Genomic DNA, 24,879 nt, shown 5'->3' on the forward strand with positions numbered 1-24,879 from the left:
GCTCTAATGACTAATTTATAATAAACTTCTAAATAAATAACAGTATATGCTAGCTGACATCTTCCATATTAAATGAGTGGAAGTATGAAAAGGATAATTATTCCTCTTAGACGTATATGCTTTTTAATTCATATCAGCCTCAGGAACACATACCAATTTCATTCTGGAAACATGATCTATAAAAAGGCATAATCAAAGATTTTGTATTTCTACAGGATGGTGAAATAAATATTCACTTCAAATTGATATAGATATTAACTTAGTATGAATGTGCACGTGGGGTAGATATATCTCATTATCTTTGAAATTCTGTTTTATTTAAAATAAGACATTGTTATTGATTAGCAAAACATAATACCTTTAAAAGAAATTTAATTTTCTAATATTAAAAATAAGCAGATTTATGATATGTCATTTGAATCCTTCAATGATATAGTCCCAGTATACCTTCCCAGATTTACAGTCCACTGTTCCCTACATATACCAATTCTCATTCCAGCCATCCAGAGACATGGCCAGTCCCTGAAGATTTTGTCTTCCTTCTGTATATTACACATGCTATTGCTTTCCATCCTGAATATTCTCTCCCTAGAGCTATTGTGTGCCACTATTTTGACAATAATTTTCACTTTGTATCATAATCACTATTTATTTTGACTTCTACCCATGTTTATCAAAGTTAGAGGAGGAGCCTTACCTAGCAGCCTCTATATCTCTAATAGAGAGTTGCCCATATCTTGCACAAAACAGATCTCAGCCATTTTAACTGGATCTTATTTACACTATGAAGCCACAGAGGCGATAGATCTATGAAAATAAATTAAAATATTATTGAAGTACTCCAATACAAACAAAGCTAAAATGGAAAGCTTTTTCTTCATAAAGTACACATGGCAGTTGATGGGAAACTAGTCCAAGAAATCAATAACACCTAAGAATACATATACATACACACTAACCTGATAAGCAAAAGGAAAAGTAAACACCATTCCTATCTCATTATAAATGGCAAAGCTATTACGAAGGCAAAACAAAACAAAACAAAACAAAATCTATCTTGGGAAGCATTTCAAGGATACAAAACAAAGTTAATTTTAAATCTAAAGCAAATATGGTATGCAGATTTAAGGCAAGAAACAGTGCCAGTGGTATAGAAGGATCTGAATGATAACTTACCAGGAAGATAATACACTCAGATAATCCACTAGGAAGATATAAAAATCCTAATTCTGTATGTGCTAATAATACACCTTCAAAATATATAAAGCAAAAATTGATAAAAATAAAGAAGAAAGGGACAAATCCACAGCCATAGTCATAGACATTAACTAACTTTTCTCAATAGCTTTAAGGACAGCAGACACAAAAATCAGGAAATACATAGACTATCTGAACAACAAAATTAACAAATGTGACCTATCTGAAACCCAACAATTTTGGAATGCACATTTTGTGGGTGCACATGGATCATTCATGGAGGTACATCACAGGCAAGTACACCATGCAAGTCTCAATTTCTAAAGACTGAAATTGTTGAGAGTATGCTTTCTGACCCAGTGACATTAGACTAGAAATCAATTAAAAATTATAACAAGAAAATCATCAACAGTTTGGAAATTAAATACTTTAAAATTGATTTAACTATAATATCGTTCTCATTCACATTTCACTAAGCTTTCTTTAGTGGGTAAAGAGGAATGGAGCTACAGAGAGTGATTCAGGAGTTACTAATAATTTTAACTATTCCTTAGTTACAAATCCAGACATCTCCATGGGAATATTGGCTCAATATATTTATTGAGAATCTTCCATATGTCAGGCACCATTTGAGCTGTTGAAAAGACAAAGTCACTATAATCATTGAGTTTATGTCCAAATACACAAATAAGATAATTTGATAATTTCAGTGCTGTAGGGAAAAACAACACAAATAAAAACAAACAAACAACAACAACAAAAAACTGGGTATTAGAAAAGAGTAACTGTGGAAGGGAAAAGATGTTACCTCAGATAGATCTGTCAGGGAAAGCCTTTCTCAGGTGATGAGTGCTTGGTGTTAAGTAGATCCCTGCCATATTATCTGGTAAATAACATTCTACTTGGAGGAATTGAGAACATTCACACCCTAGACATGTCTAGGGCGGGTGTGACCAAAACAGTGAATAAGGTACAGAAGGTAAGAGAGAACAAGACAGAGCAAGGTCAAACATGGCCTTGTAGGTCACGAAACGTATTTGGATTTATTGTAAACATTGGGAAGCCACTGGAGAGATTAAAGCAGGAAAAATATTTACATTTTAAAATGATCACTCAGATGATTAGAGGTTTCTGTAATAAAACATGACAGCCAGTTAGGAACCTATTGCTATATTCCATGGAGAGATAATAGAAGTCATGTGATATGGTTGGACTTGTGTATATCAGGCCCATGTTCAGTATGTCAACACACGTGGTATGAAGAAAAACCACTGACAACATTTTGTCTGTGAGAAATCCAACATTCTCTGTGGTTATAAGAACTAAACTTTCCATGTGCTGCTGTTTGAGAGTTTTATCAATCCAGCCTACAAAATATGTTTAATGTTAACAAATTAAGTACATATATAACATAAAAGTTTTGAAGTATTGTTTCTACATAACTTTTAGGACAGATATAAATATATAACCATTAGGGAGTGTGGGATTGACATGTACACACTGCTATATTTAAACCGGACAACCAACAAGGACCTACTGTATGGGAACTCTGCTCAATCTTATGTAACAACCTAAATGGGAAAAGATTTTGAAAAAGAATAGATACATATATATGTATAACTGAATCACTTTCTTGCACACCTGAAACTATCACAACATTGTTAATCAACTATACTCCAGTATAAAATAAAAAGTTAAAAATAAATAAATAAATATAGAAAACAAAAAAAACCCAAAAAACCCCAAATACATAGCCATTTCAGAAGGAGAGATAAACAACATAATCAAGTAACCAAAGGCAGGAAAGACATTTTTAAATAGAAGCTATAACTGTATGTTATTGGCAATTATCAGCTACAGCAGGTGAATCCAGAGCACAGAATTTCAAGAAAAGTTTGTTTCTTAAATACTTTTTAGGAGAATTAACTCAGAGGGTACAAGCAGCAGAGTTTCGAGTATAGCAAAAGAAAAAGTGTGTGTTATGCAGCATAGTATAAGCTAATATTCATAACAAAGGAAGTATCAGAATTGGAATGTTCAAATTAAAAAGTTATTTTTCTCACAAAAGAATGGGGGAAGAAAAAGGAAGAGAAAATAAAAGTTACCTTTAAAAGGTAGAATCAAAAGCTATTAGTTTAGAGTTCTTGTAAGACAGATTTTTTAAGAGTTGCTAACACAGAAACGGCGACAAATTCAAAATGAATGAAAAATTTGATTGTGCTTATTTAATAACTTTAAAACAAATTCTTAATTATTTTGAAAGTATAGAAGTTTTTCCCCAATTTGGACAAGGGCCATGTGTTCATCTATAAGTGATAAGACCCTTCTGCAGGTAAGAAACTGCCTACAGTGATTATGTACCTAGTGAATATGTGTCTAGAATTGCCTTGGTATGGTAAACATCATGTGAAACAGTAAATTATGTTTTCTAAATTTTAACAATGTCTATATTTTAAAAGAAATTGACAATAAAAGAATCACATAAATGATAGGTGATCATTTACTTGGATTTCTAAACGTTAGAGACATCCAAGCAACTGAATACTGTTGAAAAATTTTTTAAGTTATTTTGCTAAATAAAAAAAAATGGATTTCAGTAAAAATTAAAGAATGAATTGCCATATTTATTTAATGCCGTATTTAATGACAAAATATGGGATGCTGGGAAATTTACAAACTCAGGATAATCTTATATTATTAGAGAGTTGAGATGTGAAACTTTTAACAATCTTTAACATTCTGAAGTAGAATATTTACAACATTTTAAATTTGGTTATATACGTCCCTAGTTATGGATATATGATGTTCCAAACTTTAACAATGTAGTCAAATTCCTGTGTACCTTATTACCCATATAATTTTTTTTAAAAAATTCATGGTCACAATTATTTTGAAAATTTTTCCAAGTACATTTTCTTATTTAAAACTTTTTCTTTGTTAGTTAGGTTTGTGTTCCTTTCTGGTCATCAAAAAATCTTTATAATAACAGTATTTAAATACTCCTACAACTTCAATGTCCTCCTCAAGAATTATTAATTCATTAACTATACTTCAATAAAATTTAAAAAATACATTACAGAAGAATGTTCCATATTACATTCACTCTATATAAAATTAATTCAAATTTTCTTTTTATTAAATATGTTTTTAATGACTCAGATATTTTAGCTTTTACATAATTACGGTTCTATACTTAAATTAAGTCAAAACTGAAAATGAACAAGGAAAATTAGACAGACTTTTCCCCTAAAACCAAAACCAAATAAATTTCAAGTAGATTTCTTCATTCTTTTAAAATGTATTTACCATTGCAAATGGGAAAATCAAAATCTCTTCTTTAAGAAATATTTCCCACAAAAAAACAAAGCAGGCAGCAAATGTATAATTACGTACTTTAGAGTGAAACCTAGGCAAACCTATAGACAAAGAAATATGTTAGGATACATTAAATTGTTTTCAAGAGTGAACATTATCAATTTAACTACCACATGAAAAATAAACCAATTGTTCTTCATTATTTGAGTCCTCTGATCTTTCAAGCACATGTTATTTTTTCAAAGGTCAGACTGGGAGAAATTATCTTTTCAAATTGATATAGTATTGCATGCTGCCTGAATTAGAAAGGTATCCAGCAGAGTGGGGTGGAAATACTATACCTCAATTCCTACCTGGGTAAAGAAGGGTTCATAAATCTCAACTCCTTTATCAGATCCTTGTAGTAACACCTCCTGGCCACGTCTCCAGCTGTACCGAACAGGTGGATTGGAATTGGCAACACACCGGAGGAACACTGTTCTCTCATAGTAAAACTGTTCTTTAGCTTCACCTATACTTTGATGAACAGTTACTACTGGATCATCCAAATCTATAAAACATAAAAACAGTGTTATGAGTTACATGGGTTTTAAAGTACTATACATAAAAAAACCTAACCAAAGATGAATTTTCCTAATTGAATGTATTATTTTATTTTAATTTTTTTTTGCGATACGCGGGCCTCTCACTGTTGTGGCCTCTCCCGTTGCGGAACACAGGCTCCGGACGTGCAGGCTCAGCGGCCATGGCTCACGGGCCCAGTCGCTCCGCGGCATGTGGGATCTTCCCCGACCGGGGCACGAACCCGTGTCCCCTGCATCGGCAGGTGGACTCTCAACCACTGCGCCACCAGGGAACCCCCTGAATGTATTATTTTTAACTAGACTCTTTTTCATTGAGTTTATTGAACTCATTTGCAGAGAAATTTCCAGTGATAGAAGGTAAAGCCAAATAATAGTTACTTCTTAAGATCTCTATTTGCTGAAATAGTACAAATGACTACATATTTCCAACACATCATCAACAGCCACATAAAACAGAGGTCCATGAGAGAGATCAGAAAACTTAAGAGGTTAGCCAAAACGAAGAACCAGTCATAGAAAAAAAAAATCAAGTAGCTCAACTAGCTCTTAACTTTAACATACTTCTTTTTCCAATTATTTATAACATGTATTTTTAAAATAACTTATGTTTACAAATTATTATAATCTTTGTAGTAAGAAAATATGATCTTGTACTGGGTTAAATTTTTCTTTCATCTCATACTTTATATCCCAGATCATATTTGCTAGTTAAAAATGTGCTAACAGAAGGTACTATTAAAAGGCATTAATATTTCTATTATTGAATATTGGAACTAAATTTTTGCCATTTTACATACATTCTAAAGAAGGGATATTTACTACAGGGTTTAACAAACATTTTCTGGAAAGAAACAATTCATGAATATCTTGGGCTTTGTGGTTCACACAGTCTTTGTCTCAACTACTCAACTCTACCATTGTAGTGTGAAAGCATCCAAAGACAATAGGTAAATGAATAAAAGATGAGGGTTGCTGAGTTCCAATTAAACTTTATTTACAAATGCAGGTGCCCCAGCCAGATTTGGCTCATGGGCCATACATTGTCTGCCATAGATTGCCAACCCCTATATACCATATCCCAGGTTCTTCTCTTAAGAGAAAAAGAAATTAAGGAGCATACTTGCTTTTAAACAACTGTTTTGTGTATTTGAAACTTTCTAAGAGAGTAAATCTTAAAAGTTCTTATTACAAGAAAAACAAATTTGTAAGTTTGTATGGTGACTGATGGCAACTTGAGTTATTATGGCGATCATTTTGCAATGTTTACAAGTATTGAATCATTATGTTGTATACCTAAAACGAATATACTGTTATGTCAATTATACCTCAATAAAAAAATAAATACAAATAAATATTTTAGAAAGATGTGTTAAAATAATAAAAAGGCAACTAAATTAGTGAAGTAATAGCTTCCCTAAGGAATCAAAGTAAAGAACAGAATCCCAAATTTCCCCAGTTTTAAAAAAAGCTTTTTTCCAATGTGAATTGCTTGACAGTCCTACTTAGATGTCTAGCTTTGCAACATTCTGAGTTTTTTTTTTCCCCCAACATTAGAATCTTTTCACAGCTATCTCAATGGCCTCTAATTTTAGTAGTGACAATTTACAGAACAACTGCTGCTTTTTTGGTAAAGTTGTAGGAACTTTCAGTTTAAATTCATTCTATTAGCTGTGCAGGGATATATGCCTGGTTTTAATAAGTTGGAGTACTTAGGGATACCAGCATTATTACCATGAAATGTTTAAAGGTCTTTAAAATCCATCAATAGTCCTCTTATTTGATGATTAGGCTTTTATATATAATCAAATCCTACAGGAGATTGATTAGCTGAACTCCGTCTTAGTGGCTTGAAAAAAAGGTACTGAGTCAGTTATAAACAACTTATTTTCTCTTGTTCAAAACATAATTTCTTTTAGTCACAGTTTCCTTTTTAGAAATATGAGCTGTGTTATATTGTAAAAACAAAATTCTCAAGCCAGAAACTTTCAGAAGAAAACAGATTTGGATGGGAAACATTGTAACAATGGTGACATTCTTTGGGTTTCAAATAGTTATTAATATGGTATTTTTCAAACCCATTTATTGATGTATCCCTAGCTCTTTTCATGTTAGGTGGTGGTGTAGGCGCAGTCAGGAATAGACCAAACCCAAACAATCCTTTATACAAGCTCTTCCCTGACTTAGATGAGTTTCGGGTCACTGGCCTTCTGAGGATCTAATCCTGTGACAATGGCTTACTGAACATTGTATTGGCAGAATTATCTGTTAGACTCACCCAGGTTTTGGAATTTCCATTTCATAAACCTCCCAAATGATTTTTTTTCACACTTAAAAACAAATATGCCATTAGTGGTTACCTTTCTGTACAGCATAAAATATTTCTGTCTTTTTATTACTATTTTAAAAGATTAAAAACACATTAAAAGTGAAACAAAAAAACCAGCAAGCCAAAACAAGACTTCTTTTAGACAAGTCAAAATAATGGCATGGCTAAAAAATATATTTTAAATGAGATTATATGTTTGTGTGTGTATGTACACATACATATATACATACATGATATACAGTTTAAGTGATATATAGAAATATATCATTTAAAAGATATGTTTAATGTATACTCTATACATTACTGAATATATGCCTTAGGTCAGGTTTCTCGGAAAAGAGGCTGTAAGACAGATGTGTGCAGGAAGTGTATTGGAAAGTACCTTCAAGACTCGTGGGGGAGTGAAGGAAATAGATTTGTTAAGGAGGACAGCTGAACTACAGCGCAGTTGCAACTGAGGTCTCTAACTCTAGAGAAGTTTTGGAGTCCTGAGGTCCCCTCAGAGCTGTACTGCCTTAAGACAAGGAAGCTAAGCCTTTATACTACAACCCTCTCTCCCATCAACCAGTCCTGGCAAGTGTGCTGCTCCCCACCAGGGGCCTTGACCTTGGGAGGGGCAGCTCTCTTTGGCTTATGGCAATTTCTAGAGAAGGAATTAGCTGATAGCCATCAGCTGCTAAAAGTTTCAGTGGCTGGAGGAATAAGTGCTTCAGCCCTGAGGAAGGGATCTGGGGGTGTATTACAGCATCCACTCAGATCCACCTGTGAGGTATGAAAATTCACTCTATCTCAGAAAAGCTATTCCAGGATTTTGGGTAGTCACCTTTCCTAGGAAATCTTTCAAAAGAAACTGTGGTGGGATGATAGTTATCATCTCCTTCTACTATTACCATTCTAGATTGCTCTCATCCTGGGCTAGTACATCTTTTGGTATAAGTAGCTTACCTAGTGAGGCCACCAGATCTTTGTCACTGAGGATTTTGAGCCCCTGGTAACCGTGCTCTTCTCAAGCTATTACTGATGCATTTGTCTGTTTACCACCAAAACTGGACAACAGAATAGCAAGAAATGACTCAGTGGATCAACTGGGTATGGAAATATATTCTTGCCTGCCTCACTATGTAACGACAATCCTACCTTCGAGCTGACTATATGGGCCAGTTACTCCCTGCTAGGATGGTGACTCCTCTTTTCTTGCGCTATTTTCTGACACAGGAAGCCTAAGGTACAGAGTAGCAACCATGTCTTGAAGATTAATGGGACTCTTGCTGTGTCACTTAATAAAAGCTTTTCCCTTTCTGAGAACTAGAACTTCTAAACTGGCAGAGAGACCTGAGTTGTGGGGAGGGAAGCACAGATTCCCCAAGTGGATCACTGAATGTGATGGTAGTAAGTAGGGTCTCTACTTGATTCTTGAACCTATGTATTCTCCAAAAAAAAAGAAAAGAAAAGAAGAAAGAAAGAAAAAGGAAAAGAAAGAAGGAAAGAAAAGAACAAAAGCATCATACAATAATGGTCATTGATTTAGGATGTATCCTGCATCACAGAAGATGGCACTCCCTCCTCACTGGATATTATCTCTCCAAGACTCAGTTGCCTCCTCCAAAGGCCATTCTATCACTCTAGTAAGTTAATTTTTTTAGGTGGTATAGAATATGATATGACTAGAGATTACCATGGCAATGCTCCCACTGCTCTATCTTCACTGCTATAAAATATGCTTCTGGTCCCATGAGTGATTAGGTAGGATCATGTATTAAGAATAAAACACTCTAAAAGCCTTTGGATAGGGCTGATGCTAGCTGAGGTCAGCAGAAAAGTCCATATTCAGAATACATGTCAAATTTAATCAAAATGATGCACTGTCACTTTCAGGGTAAAAAAGTTCTAATATGATTAACTTGCTACCAAGGGACTGGTTGGTATTCTTGAAGGATAATGCTTTATAAAGAGGCAACTGTTGGTGTCTGTTGCCGCCAGGTTAGATATTCAGTAGTGGCAGTACACAGACTAACCTTCATGAATATAACCCATATTTCAAACTTATGCATAGCCTCTATCACTACCATTATAGCTATTCTTTTCACGAGCCTGTTATCCCAGCTATGGGTGGTCAGTGACAGAAGTTGGTTGATATCAACTGTCTGCATTACTCTGTCTATTTCATGTTTTGTGCTGCTTCTGTGGTAGATACTTATTGGTGCTCATTAACATGCAATACAAATATTATCACACTTCATGCCATGCCCATAGGTCCATCCAAATACTTGAACAGATCTCCCCTTTCCACACAAAGTGGTTGGCCAGGTATACCCCCCAAGTCAAAGTTCTGTTCACTGGGAAGATTTTCCCCTTATTCCTGTCTATCAAGGACATCACAGAGTGGGGTTTTAGTGAAGCAGCAGTCCAATTTTGGGCTTGCATATATGCACTGGGCTGACTCATTATTAAAGCAGCTTAGCCTTTTTTCTCCACCATTAGCTCAAAAGAGACCCTCTATGTGGCCAGGTATGAACTCAGATAGAGACGCTGGTAAAACACTGATAGATGCCGTAGGGGTCTGGGCACTTGCTTGTATATTTTACTTAGGTGCTTTGGCCCTGGTCATGCCTCATCTTAGATGTACCACTTCCATCTTATGATGGACTCCTGATAGGTCTGCCCTATTTTATGACAGAGTGTTGGTAGATATGACAAAACCCAATGCATGATTGGCACTTCAGGCCATGTGGTCTGAAAATTACCAGGCTCAACAATTTAACAAGGAGTCCTGACTTTTTATTATATGACCATATTCAGCCTCCTGATCATCCATCTGATTTCTTTTTTTTTAATTAATTAATTTTTATTGTAGTTGCTTTACAATGTTGTGTTAGTTTCTACTGTACAGCAAAGTGAGTCAGCTGTACGTATACATATATCCCCTTTTTTTGGATTTCCTTCCCATTTAGGTCACCACAGAGCATTGAGTAGAGTTCCCTAAGCTATACAGTAGGTTCTCATTAGTTATCTATTTTATACATAGTATCAATAGTGTATATATGTCAGTCCCAATCTCCCAGTTCATCCCACCCCACTCCCTTTCCCCCCTTGGTGTCCATACGTTTGTTCTCTATGTCTGTGTCTCTATTTCTGCTTTGCAAATAAGATCATCTATGCCATGATTTCTTTAATTGTGTATATGGGGCAATACACTTGTTGACTATCCTTTTATTTTGCCTCAAGGGATACTGTGTTCTATTAACCATCTCCATAGCTCTCTGTGAGTCTAGAGCACTGGATACATTTGAACTAGCTGCTCATTAAGAGAGCTGTGTCCATCTTGCTTGTGACAACTACGTACTGCCACCTAGCCTCTATTACTTTGAGATCCTACCATCCCATCGTTATCAGGAAGACCAATTCTGTAATAGCATTTCCTGCTATGAACATTTGCCTACAAAGAACAGTCACCTCTGAGAATCAATAATGCCTGTATCTCAGTTGTCAGCACATTCCTATTGCTTTAATAAATGTGGTGTCTTCTAAGCCTTTACACAGAATATACCGAGTTGATGACTTTTGTGGCTCTAACTGGTAAATTCACTCTAGCATGCTTACATATCTGAGCCTTTTGATCCCTTTTTCTACTATCTGCACAGCAGTTGTGGCATGTATACTTCTTTTTATGGGGACCACTGCTTTCCTCAAGCTTCTAAGAACCATCCTAACAGCAGCAACTATGTCCTGCTATCCTGGCCAGGGTCTGGATCGTACATCATGGGAGAATGCTCCCATATCAATAAACTCTTATTCTTTTTTTTGTTTTGTTTTTGCGGTACGCGGGCCTCTCACTGCCATGGCCTCTCCTGTTGCGGAGCACAGGCTCCGGATGCGCAGGCCCAGCGGTCATGGCTGACAGGCCTAGCCGCTCCGCGCCATATGGGATCTTCCTGGACCGGGGCACGAACCCATGTCCCCTGCATCAGCAGGCGGACTCTCAACCACTGCGCCACCAGGGAAGCCCCTAAACTCTTATTCTTTACCTCCTTCATCTCCAATCTTACTCAATCTTATTGTCAATCCCACTTGGTCCAGCAGCCTCAGGATCCTACTCCCTACATACTCTCCTGACTCCTACCCATAAATATTGGCTAGGGTGTGCAGCTCATTTGAAGCATAGCATAGGATATTTCCTCCCTTAGAGACAAAGCATTTCTATGGTCAAATCATGTCATCTATTGACCCTATATACTAATCTAGTGGCAAGGAATGGAGGTGAGGGTATATCTTAAGAGGGGTATGTACTACCACAAAAGGAAGAAGATTCTGCATCATATTTAAGAAAGATAGAAGTGATAGCCCCTAATTGGAAGAAATGGTCCACTTCTGTAGGCCCAGAAGGTTTAGGAATATATAGGTTTTCAAGGTTTTTAAGATCACAAACCCAGATATACCCCACCTCCCCAAGTCAGGGTTCTACTTGTTCCTAGCTGGGGTTCAGATCTTGGCTTGGCTGATACGCTGGGACTGAGGATTCAAGAGTCTCTGGAACTCTGCTATACTTTTAAATAAATTCTAAGCCTTATTATCAGCTTTTATAACCTCTGGCTAAAGAAGATAAAACTTTCTTTATATTCTGCTACAGAGGCTTTCTTATCCTCACACATCACCTTAAACTCATGATTAATCACACTCAGTCTTTTATTCTTTCTCTACACTGTATAAGTAGCACTCAGCAGAAACTGATTCCATTGTTCTTATAATTATTACTTTCCACTGAATTCCTCAAAAGCCTGACATATTGAATTCACAGAGTGTTACCTTCCATTGGTACCTATCCTTGTTCACCATCTGTGAAGGTTTTAACAATTTTACCACTATAGCATTCAAGGACTATCCATAGTCCACCTACCACCAGCAATGGGGTCCTCATTGCCAGCCAGTTAGTGCACTGATGGGTGATCTAACATTCTATTTTAGACTCTACTTCCTCAGACCATCTAGAATGTTTCCTTGAAAATATGATTCTCTCATGAAGAGATGCATTCAGGAAATTTACTGGGGAGTGCTCGCAGGATCAATTCTCGTGATGGTGTGCAAACAAAAAAAAAAGAAAAAAGGAGGCAGGATTAGGTAGTGAGGGGAATTAAACTGTAATGCATCACTACAAAGTCTCCATGTGATCCAGAAGGAGCTCTAGAGTGGAGATCGTCTTTCAGAGTTGTCCTACGAAAGACAATGATTAGTCACTAGATTAGGCCTGGTGAGGAGGCCGCTTGAACTTGGGTTAGGCGGCTCCTTCCAGCTGAAGGTAATTTCATGAGAGGGATTCACTTGAGAGTCAACATCTTCCAAAACTCCCAGGATATAGACAGAATACTTGCTATGCTGTTCCACCTGAGGGCTTTGAAGTTCATTTCTAATTTTCTTAAGTCTTTATTTACAGTTCAGGGACCATAAGATAATTTCCTGTATTTATTCAATCATCAATTTTCACACTAAGTGGCTTAGATACTATTACAAAACAACACTGGGATATTTTATGTTATTGCTGACATTTTATCTGCATTTATTTCTTCTTTTAAAATAAATTTCTTTCAGTTTTATAGGCTAAGTATGTAAAATTCAAACACCTAAAGATGATACTCATTGGCAAATGCAAAATGTTATTTGAAACAGAGACTGATTTTTATCATTTAATGGAGGCCAAAACTCCTATTTATACGATAATGTAAATCATTGAATATATTATTTGATACCTGAATATCTGCTTTATATATTTTTAAATAACGAAACTAAAATGATTTTCTATAAAATATACCCCTACGTGGATAAGATCTATACCTTAGGCTTGTTGTATTCCTAGAACCTGACATAAAGGGCAAAAGTAGTCAATAATGATCTAATAAATTAATATAAAGGAAGATTAATCTGTAACTAATATGTTCAATGTCAATTTTCAACAAGGCTATCTATACATACTATAATAATAAGACTAAGGAAAATTCATTTTTTCCCCATAAATGCAATAGCTACCTACCCCTTTCTAACTGAAATAATTTTCTGTAAACTTTTTCTTTGGTTGATTAAATATGCCATAAACTGACAAATTAAAGTCATTTATATATATAAAATGATGTAAGCTACCTTTCTTAACCCTAGAAACTTACATGAACTGAACTGGGTAACTGATTAGATATAGGGCTGAGGAAAAGGTGGGAGTTTAGGAAGGACCTGGTTTGGCAGTCAGGTAGACAATGCACTAACTGAAATAGGAAATGTAGAGTGAGACCTATACCTGGCCATGGGAGTGGGCGAAGGAAAATGTGAAAGGGAAAGGAGTTATTTTTATTTGGACCGTGCTCAATGTCAAGCACCTGTTGCTCTCTTAATCACAATATTTATAAGCTGGAGCCAGAATGAGAAGTCTGGGCTATAGATGTGGATCAGGAGACATGAGTATCTGAGGGAATGAAACCACTCAAGAGGAATGCAGAATGAAAAGAGGAAAGGACCAAGGAGAGAGCCCTGGTCAACATCAAGTGGAGGCAAAAAAGAAGGGAAATACCTGAAAAAGACTGAGGGAAAAGTGATGAGAGAAGTGGAGACAAAACAAATTAGTGGGAAACAAAATGAATTTTAAAAGTAATTCCACACCCTTGGAGGGGTTGGAGAGCAGAATAAATGGTGAAAAGAAATCAAGGTAAAAACAGAACTGGAAAAGGACTTTACATTTGGCAAGAAATATGTTACTGGTGAGCTTCATCAGAGCTGTGCCAGTGGAGTCATGGAAACAGTAGTCATTTTTCTGCACCTTAAGAGGTAAAAGATGAAAACACGGAATAATGAATGGATATAATCTTTTCAAGAGACTTGGTTCTGACAAGAAAGAGTTAGGGAAGTAGCTGGAGGACAACATGTGATCATAGGAGTCTTGCTTTGTTTTCACTGTTTTCTTTTCCTCTAACTTGAGAGATACATATTTAAATCCAAATAGGGAAGACCAAGGAGTTTATAAGGAAAACAATAAAATAATAGGGAGCTCTAGGAGAATAGCAGATGCTTGAACTAGCCAATTTTTTTTAACATCTTTATGGAAGTACAATTGCTTTACAATGGTGTGTTAGTTTCTGCTTTATAACAAAGTGAATCAGCTATATATATACATATATCCCCATATCTGCTCCCTCTTGCATCTGCCTCCCACCCTCCACATCCCATCCCTCTAGGTGGTCACAAAGCACCGAGATGATATCCCTGTGCTATGTGGCTGCTTCCCACTGGCTATCTATTTTACATTTGGTAGTATATATGTCCATGCCACTCTCTCACTTTGCCCCAGCTTACCCTTCCCCCTCTCCGTGTCCTCAAGTCCATTCTCTACATCTGCGTCTTTATTCCTGTCCTGCCCCTAGGTTCTTCATAACTTTTTTTTTTTTTTAGATTCCATATATATGAGTTAGCATACAGTATTTGTTTTTCTCTTTCTGACTTACTTCACTCTGTATGACAGACCCTAGGTCCATCCACCTCACTATAAATAACTCAATTTTGTTTCTTTTTATGGCTGAGTAATATTCCATTGTATATATGTGCCACATCTTGTTTATCCATTCACCTGTCAATGGACACCTAGGCTGCTTCCATGTCCTGGCTATTGTAGAGAGAGCTGCAATGTACATTGTAGTAAATGAATGACTTTTTTTGAATTATGGTTTTCTCAGGGTATACACCCAGTAGTGGGATTACTGGGTTGTATGGTAGTTCTAATTTTAGTTTTGTTTTTTTTTTTTGCAGTACGCGGGCCTCTCACTGTTGTGGCCTCTCCCATTGTGGAGCACAAGTTCCGGACGCGCAGACTCAGTGGCCATGGCTCAATGGCCTAGCCACTCTGTGGCATGAGGGATCTTCCCAAACCGGGGCACGAACCTGTGTCCCCTGCGTCGGCAGGCAGACTCAACCACAGTGCCACCAGGGAAGCCATATTTTTAGTTTTGTAAGGAAGCTCCGTTCTGTTCTCCATAGTGGCTGTATCAATATACATTCCCACCAACAGTGCAAGAGGGTTCACTTTTCTCCACACCCTCTCCAGCATTTACTGTTTGGAGATTTTTTTGATGATGGCCATTCTGACTGGTGTGAGGTGATACCTCATTGTAGTTTTGATTTGCATTTCTCTAATGATTAGTGATGTTGAACATTCTTTAATGTATTTGTTGGCTATCTGTATATCTTGTTAGAAAAATGTCTATTTAGGTCTTCTGTCCATTTTTGGACTGGGTCATTTGTTTTTCTGATATTGAGCTGCATGAGCTGCTTGTAAATTTTGGAGATTAATCCTTCATCAGTTGCTTAATTTGCACATATTTTCTCCCATTTTGAGGGTTGTCTTCTCATCTTGTTTATGGTTTCCTTTCCTGTAAAAAAGCTTTTAAGTTTCATTAGGTCCCATTTGTTTATTTTTGTTTTTATTTCCATTTCTCTAGGAGGTGGGTCAAAAAGGATCTTACTGTGATTTATGTCATAGAGTGTTCTGCCTATGTTTTCTTCTCAGACTTTTATAGTGCCTGGTCTTATATTTAGGTCTTTAATCTATTTTGAGTTTATTTTTGTGTATGGTATTAGGGAGTGTTCTAATTTCATTCTTTTACATGTAGGTGTGCAGTTTTCCCAGCACCACTTATTGAAGAGGCTGCCATTTCTCCATTGTATATTCTTGCCTCCTTTATCAATGAGAAGGTGATTATATTTGTGTAGGTTTATCTCCGGGCTTTCTATCCTGTTCCATTGATATATATTTCTGTTTTTGTGCCAGTACCATACTGTCTTCATTACTGTAGCTTTGTAGCAGAGTGTGAAGTCAGGGAGCGTAATTCCTCCAGCTCTGCTTTTCTTTCTCAAGATTGCTTTGGTTATTTGGGGTCTTTTGAGTTTCCATACAAATTGTGAAATTGTTTGTTCCAGTTCTGAGAAAAATGCCATTAGTAGTTTGATAGGGATTGCACTGAATCTGTAGATTGCTTTGGGTACTATAGTCATTTTTCACAATGTTGATTCTTCCAATCCAAGAACATGGTATATCTCTCCATCTGTTGGTATCATCTTTAATTTCTTTCATCAGTGTCTTATAATTTTCTGTATACAGGTCTTTTGTCTCCTTAGGTAGGTTTATTCCTAGATATTTTATTCTTTTTATTGCAATGGTAAATGGGAGTGTTTCATTAATTTCTCTTTCCAATTGTTCGTCATTAGTGTATAGGAATGCAAGAGATTTCTGTGCATTAATTTTGTATCCTGCTACTTTACCAAATTCATTGATTAGCTCTAGTATTTTTCTGGTAGCGTCTTTAGAATTCTCTATATATAGTATCATGTCATCTGCAAACAGTGACAGCTTTACTTCTTCTATTCCGATTTGGATTCCTTTTATTTCTTTTTCTTCTCTGATTGCTGTGGCTAAAACTTCCAAAACAATGTTGAATAAGAGTGGGGATAGTCGGCAACCTTGTCTTGTTCCTTATTGTAGTGGAAGTGGTTTCAGTTTTTCACCATTGAGGACGATGTTGGCTGTGGGTTTGTCATATACAGCCTTTATTATGTTGAGGAAAGTCCTCTCTATGCCTACTTTCTGGAGGGTTTTTATCATAAAGCAGTGTTGGATTTTGTCAAAAGCTTTTTCTGCATCTATTGAGATGATCATATGCTTTTTAACCTTCAGTTTTTTAATATGGTGTATCACATAGATTTATTTTCCTGTATTGAAGAATCCTTGCATTCCTGGGATAAACCCCACTTGATCATGGTGTATGATACTTTTAATGTGCTGTTGGATTCTGCTTGCTAGTATTTTGTTGAGGATTTTTGCATCTAACTAAGTTCATCAGTGATATTGGCCTGTAGTTTTCTTTCTTTGTGACATCTTTGTCTGGTTTTGGTATCAGGGTGATGGTGGCCTCGTAGAATGAGTTTGGGAGTGTTCCACCCTCTGTTATATTTCGGAAGAGTTTGAGAAGGACAGTTGTTAGCTTTTCTCTAAATGTTTGATAGAATTCGCCTGTGAAGCCATCTGGTCCTGGGCTTTTTGTTTGTTGGAAGATTTTTAATCACAGTCTCAATTTCAGTGCTTGCGACTGGTCTGTTTATATTTTCTATTTCTTCCTTGTTCAGTCTGGGAAGTTGTGGTTTTCTAAGAATGTGTCAGTTTCTTCCAGGTTGTCCATTTTATTTGCTTATAGTTACTTATAGCAATCTCTCATGATCCTTTGAATTTCTGCAGTGTCAGTTGTTACTTCTCCTTTTTCATTTCTAATTCTATTGATTTGATTCTTCTCCCTTTTTTTCTTGATGAGTCAGGCTAATGGTTTATCAATTTTATTTATCTTCTCAAGGAACAGTTTTTAGTTTTATTCATCTTTTCTCCTGTTTCCTTCATTTCTGTTTCGTTTATTTCTGATCTGATCTTCATGATTTCTTTCCTTCTGCTAAATCTAGGGGTTTTTTATTCTTCGTTCTCTAATTGCTTTAGGTGTCAGGTTAGGTTGTTTGAGATGTTTCTTGTTTCTTGAGGTAGGATTGTATTGCTATAAACTTCCCTCTTAGAACTGCTTCTGCTGCATCCCATAGGTTTTGGGTTGTCGTTTTTTCATTGTCATTTGTTTCTAGGTATTTTTTGATTTCTCTTTGATTTCTTCAGTGATCTCTTGGTTATTAAGTAGTGTATTGTTTAGTCTCCATGTATTTGTATTTTTTACAGATTTTTTTTTTGTAATTGATATCTACTCTCATAGTGTTGTGGTCGGAAAAGATACTTGATACGATTTCAATTTTCTTAAGTTTACCAGGGCTTGATTTGTGACCCAAGATATGATCTACCCTGGAGAATGTTCCATGAACACTTGAGAAGAAAGTGTATTCTGTTGTTTTTGGATGGAATGTCCTATAAATATCGATTAAGTGCATATTGTTTAATGTATCATTTAAAGCTTCTGTTTCCTTATTTATTTTCATTTTGGATGATCTGTGCATTAGTGAAAGTGGGGTGTTAAAGTCTCCTACTATGATTGTGTTACTGTCAATTTCCCCTTTTATGGCTGTTAGCATCTGCCTTATGTATTGAGGTGCTCCTATGTTGGGTGCATAAATACTTACAATTGTTATATCTTCTTCTTGCATTGATCCCTTGATCATTATGTAGTGTCCTTCTTTGTCTCTTGTAATAGTCTTTATTTTAAAGTCTATTTTGTCTGATATGAGAATTGCTACTCCAGCTTTCTTTTGATTTCTATTTGCATGGAATATCTTTTTCCATCCCCTCACTTTTAGTCTGTATGTGTCCCTAGGTGTGAAGTGGGTCTCTTGTATACAGCATATATATGAGTCTTGTTTTTGTACCCATAGAGCCAGTCTATGTCTTTGGTTGGAGCATTTAATCCATTTACATTTAAGGTAGTTATTGATATGTATGTTCTTATTACCATTTTTTAAATTGTGTTGGGTTTGTTATTGTAGGTCTTTTCCTTCTCTTGTGTTTCCTGGCTAGAGAAGTTCATTTAGCATTTGTTGTAAAGATGGTTTGGTAGTGCTGAATTCTCTTAGATTTTGCTTGTCTGTAAAGGTTTTAACTTCTCCGTCGAATGTCAATGAGATCCTTGCTGGGTAGAGCAATCTTGGTTGTAGGTTTTTCCTTTTCATCACTTTAAATATGTGTTGCCACTCTGTTCTGCCTTGCAAAGTTTCAGCTGTTCACCTTACGGGAATTCCCTCGCATGTTATTTGTTGGTTTTCCCTTGCTGCTTTTAATATATTTCTTTGTATTTAATTTTTGATAGTTTGATTAATATGTGTCTTGGCGTGTTTCTACTTGGAATTATCCTGTATGGGACTCTCTGCAGTTCTTGGATTTGACTATTTCCTTTCCCATATTAGGGAAGTTTTCAACTATAATCTCTTCAAATGTTTTCTCAGTCCCTTTCTTTTTCTCTTCTTCTTCTAGGAGCTCTATAATTCGAATGTTGGTGCATTTAATGTTTTCCCAAGATTTCTGAGACTGTCCTCAATTCTTTTCATTCTTTTTTCTTTATTCCGCTCTGTGTTAGTTATTTCCACTATTTCATCTTCCAGGTCACTTATCTGTATTTCTGCCCCTGTTATTTTGCTATTGATTCCTTCTAGAGAATGTATAATTTCATTTATTTTGTTGTTTATCAGTTTGTTTGCTCTTTAGTTCTTCTAGGTGCTTGTTAAACGTTTCTTGTATTTTCTCCATTCTATTTCCAAGATTTTGGATCCTCTTTACTATCATTACTGTGAATTCATTTTTCAGCTAGACTGCCTATTTCCTCTTCATTTGTTTGGTCTGGTTGGTTTTTACCTTGCTACTTCATGTGCTGTGTATTTCTCTGTCTTCTCATTTTGCTTAACTTACTGTGTTTGGGTCTCCTTTTTTGCAGGCTGCAGGTTCGTAGTTCCCATTGTTTCTGGTGTCTCCCCCAGTGGCTAATGTTGGTTCAGTGGGTTGTACAGGCTTCCTGGTGGAGGGGACTAGTGCCTGTGTTCTGGTGGATGAGGCTGGATCTTCTCTTTCTGGTGGGCAGGACCACCTCTGGTGGTGTGTTTTGGGGTGTCTGTGACCTATTTTAAGTAGGTTCTCTGCTAATTGCTGGGTTTGTGTTCCTGTCTTGCCAGTTGTTTGGCCTAGGGTGTCCAGCATTGTAGCTTGCTGGTCGTTGAGTGGAGCTGCGTCTTAGCATTGAGATGGAGATCTCTGGGAGAGATTTTGCCGTTTGATATTACGTGGAGCTGGGAGGTCTCTGTTGGACCAATGTCCTGAACTCATCTCTCCCACCTCAGAGGCACAGGCCTGATACCTGGCTGGATTACCAAAACTCTTTTGGGAAGTTTGAGGTCTTCTGCCAGTGTTTCAGTAGGTGTTCTGTAGGAGCTGTTCCACATGTAGATGTATTTCTGATGTATCTGTGGGAAGGAAGGCGATCTCCACATCTCACTCCTCTGCCATCTTGAAGCACCTCCTGAACTAGCTACTTTAATAAATAATCATTTTAATGTTATAATTATGGTATGAATTTTTACAACTCAACATTATTTAAGATTTCCTTTATCAGTAGTATGGCCCTATTTTAGGGGTTTTCTTCCAAGCTTCCAGTCTTTTAGGCTAGAAAACTTTGAATTATTTTAATCCTTTAAGGCAAGATAGTTCACCTTAAAAAAAAAAATCCAAAATCAGTTCTTATACTTTAGATACCTGTTTGAGTAAAGGTTCACTAAGTCATGGAAGCAGTTGTTTAGTCTACTCTGCACTTAAACTGGGATACTCTAGTGACATGAAGAGCTAACTCATCTCCCAGCAAGCACTGGCAAAATTAATCTACGTGCTTATGGTTAATCAGTTATTAACTTCAGCTGAAGTCGTGGGTGTAGTTACAAGTTAATGAATCAATTAGTCTCAAAAATAACCACAGCAGAAGCATGTTTTCCACAGGGGTTATTCCACCATTTGGTCCAATTTTTCTTTCTTTAATCTTTGAATTAAACCAAATGAATCTAAAAACCCAGATGGCAAAGACACACTAAATACTGTACTGGATGTAGTCTTTCCCTCTGGGAAGTTCCAGAAATCTTAAAAATCCTATGCAAAAGATATCCAAATGTGTTTTCTTAAGGAAAATAACTACTCTATATACTTGGAGGCACTAAATTAGCAAAGTATACTACTTTTTCATTTTATGGGTAAAAAGTTATGTTACTATTTTAACTATGGGATGGATGTACATAACAATAGATAATGCTGAGTAACTAACTTGAATAAAATTAAGTTGCCTTGAAGTTATACAAGAGAAACTAATTAAATCATTGTTAGACATATCAGTAACCAAAAATAAGGTACTTTATTGTAAACAAAGCTTCTGTGTCAATGATGTGTAGTACTTTCTGCAGATACCAATACAAAAGCACTGTGCTTTTAGATAAATCAATGAGAAATTTTGTGCAAGTTTGGAAACAAGAAATGCTTCATATATTTTCCTGCATAGTGATTTTTAAACAATGACTAATTTTATTTGATAACCCACAAAAGAAAACAGACACAATGAGTACTTACAGCCAAATTCTTAACATGGGACATTTATAAGAATGAAGCTATCTGTAAGATTTAGACTCATTCTTATTTGAAATTTTGTCCTTACTCATGTACTTACACTGGGTAGAATACACCGTATCTTTGATAATTAAAAAAATGTAACCCCATGTTTTAAATGGTGCCAAATTAAACTTAAAAGCTTTTGAACAGCAAAGGAAGTTATTGACAAGACAAAAAGATAACCTGCTAAATGGGAGAAAATATGTGCAAATGCTATGTCCAATATGGGGTTAATATCCAAAATATATTAACAGCTCACATAACAATATCAAAAAACAAACAACCCTATTAAAAAATTGGCAGAAGACCTGAATAGACATTTTTCCAAAGAAGGCATACAGACGGCCAATAGGCGCATGAAAAGTTGCTCAACATCGCTAATTATCAGGGGAAATGCAAATCAAAACCACAATGAGATATCACCTCACATCTGTCAGAATGGCTATCATCTAAAAGACCACAAACAAATGTTGATGAGGATGTGGAGAAAAGGGAGTCCGTATACACTGTAGGTGAGAATGTAAATTGGTACAGCAATTGTGGAAAACAGTATGGAAGTTCCTCAAAAAACTAAAATTAGAGCTACCATGTTATCCAGCAATTCCACTCCTGGGTTTATATCCAAAGAAAAGGAAAGCATTAATTTGAAAAGATACATACGCCCCACTGTATAGCAGCATTATTTACAACAGCCAAGATATGGAAACAACTTAAGTGTTCATCAACAGATGAATGTAATGAAGTACATTTATCTTTTTTGTATAGCTTTGGTTGGTAACATATGGTAAAGTATGCCTCATTTTCTCCTCGATTGCACATGAAGTCTTTACTCCATCAAGAAATGAATTTTGAATATCATGCAATTTAGAGGTCTAGCTGTATTTTCTTTCTGATGTAGGTACGGTATCAGCAGCACCATTTAATATTTTATTACCTCACAATAAATTGAACATCAGCTTTATCATATATTAAATTCCCATGTGTAATAGGATCTATGACTTTGTCTGTTCCTGTGCAAAACCATACTAGCATGATACAGTAGTTTTTATCTTCTGAATTCTATTAAGACAACTTTATTCTGTCCAGCCCCTCACTGCTATTCTATTTCACCTTTCTAGGTTATTCCTAGGCTTCTGTCTTCTAATTAATGTCTATATTATTTTATTTCACTCAAATTTAAAAATTATATAAACACAAAACGCTGGGTATAATTTGGAATTTCATTAAATTCATTTATTAATTTGGAATATTCTATGTCTTATGTTAGCTGTACTCATTCAAAAACATGGTATGTCTTCTCAGTAATTCAGAACATATATTATGTTCTTAGATATGAAGTAACACTTTCTTCATTTAGGTTCTATGTCAGTTTTGAAAAATTTTTCTAAATATTTCAAAATTTTTGAAATAATGAATAAAATATTTTTATTGCCATTATTCATTACTAAAATAGGACTATTAATTTTTGTATATTTAACTCATATTCGATTACTTTCATAGTCTTTCAAACATCCAAGAACTTTTTGTTAGTCTTTTGTGTTTTTATACATAAATGTGTATTTTATATTGATGCTATATATATATTTAAAATATATTTATATATAAAATTGTTCTTATAATTTATCAGCAAAATTTAATTTTTAAAAAATTTACATCAATAATTTTATTTTCCTTTCTTAGAACATTTGCTAGAAACCTAAGACAATATAAAAACTAATAGTGCAAACAAGCATTCATATCTGGATCCTAATCTTACCTGAAATTATTTTAGTTTTCTCTTTTTGTCATTTAGGATTTCTAAATTGAATATTCTTGATTTAAGTACTTTTTTTTCCTACTTCTAATTTATTTACAGATTTGTTTTAAAATTAATATGGCTGCAAAATTGTATTAAATGCTTTTTAAACACCTATTGGTGGTGGGTGTATACATTTTCATATAGTGAGAAATCTATTGTATTCCTTGAGTAGGGTTTTTTTGGTAATATTTATTGCACATTTATTCTATTGGTTAATTAATTTGCTAAAATTTACTTAAATTTTTCATATTCATTGCCATAAAAATTCATGTATAATTCTCCCTTGTATTCATCATTCTTACATCTGTAGTGAATATCTAATTTAATTTCATGAACATAAGAAAATATCTCTACTTAATAAATATGGCTTTGTGTTCTAAGCATGCTTTTCAACAAGGTGTATTATCTATGCTAACAAAATCATTATTCCTAATATAAGCTAATGTCTACAGAAAACAAAATTACAATGTATAGCATCATGTAACTCTTTTCTTTTTCTCCATTATTTAGTTACTTCAAGAATTGAGTTTGAAAATATACATTTCAATAATTAATTAAAGTTTTAATTATAATTTAGTGAACTATGTAGTAAAAGCTTCATAAAAGTACCTTCTATATGACCATACACATTGCATAAACTAACAACAAAATAGAGGGCAGATAGCATTCTTGTTCCCAGAGATATATATTTATAAGCAGTATCAATGAAGAAATGTCTCAATTTACCCATTGTAGATAAAGGGGGCAGTGTATCCAAGTCAAAATTGTGTACTTTTTGGTAAAATAATTATTTTCAAGTAATAATGAACACTGATGAGATATTATGAACTATTCCCTTAAACATGTTTTTTGTTCCTTAACAGCTATCTAGCAAAATAATAGGAAAACGGGAAAGTACAGGGAAGGATGTTAAAAAAAAACAACAACCCATAATCTAGATGAAAATTTAATTTGGGTGTATGTCTCTCAGTCCCCAAACCAGATTGAATATCATTTTAAATATTATATTTCTTGCTTATATCATGTATATTATGACATCATATATTTTTCATAAACATTCACTGTATCCCTCCTACTCTCATTTTCCATGCAGTAGTCTATGTACTGAGTTTTCAACAGGAAAGAGAGAGAAAGAGAAAGAAAGAAAGACAGAGAGAGAGAGAGAGAGAGGAGGGAGGGAGGGAAAGAAAGAAGAAGAGAAAGAAAGAAAGAAGAAAGAAAGAAAAAGAAAGAAGAAAGAAAGAAGAAAAAAGAGAGAAAGAAGAGAAGAGAGAGAGAAGAGAGAGAGAGAAAAGAGAGAAGAGAGAGAGAGAGAGAGAGAGAGAGAGAGAGAGAGAGAAAGGAGGAAGGGAGAGGGAGGAAAGGAAAGGAAGTCCAAAGCACTAAATAATTACTTAAATAATTTGTAAAAATCACTGAATTATAAATTATGATAAGGGCTAGGAGGAAAGTATAGGATGCTATGAGAACATGTAAAGGGGGAACACATAAGTCTGTAGCATCAGGGGAGGATTTGGTAAGA

At 35.3% G+C, this 24,879-nt stretch overlaps 1 protein-coding gene across 1 annotated transcript in view; it reads right to left on the reverse strand.

Moving 5' to 3' along the window:
• MDGA2 (MAM domain containing glycosylphosphatidylinositol anchor 2) overlaps positions 1-24,879 on the reverse strand; it is an 851,876-nt gene that overhangs the window by 306,007 nt on the left and 520,990 nt on the right. The window contains exon 4 of the mRNA XM_032624718.1: positions 4,866-5,062. Within this exon, the coding sequence (XP_032480609.1) occupies positions 4,866-5,062 (197 nt within the window). The remainder of the gene's footprint in view (positions 1-4,865; positions 5,063-24,879) is intronic.

The sequence above is a fragment of the Phocoena sinus genome, chromosome 2 (assembly GCF_008692025.1).
Source record: "Phocoena sinus isolate mPhoSin1 chromosome 2, mPhoSin1.pri, whole genome shotgun sequence".
In the NCBI taxonomy this organism is placed as follows: Eukaryota; Metazoa; Chordata; class Mammalia; order Artiodactyla; family Phocoenidae; genus Phocoena; species Phocoena sinus.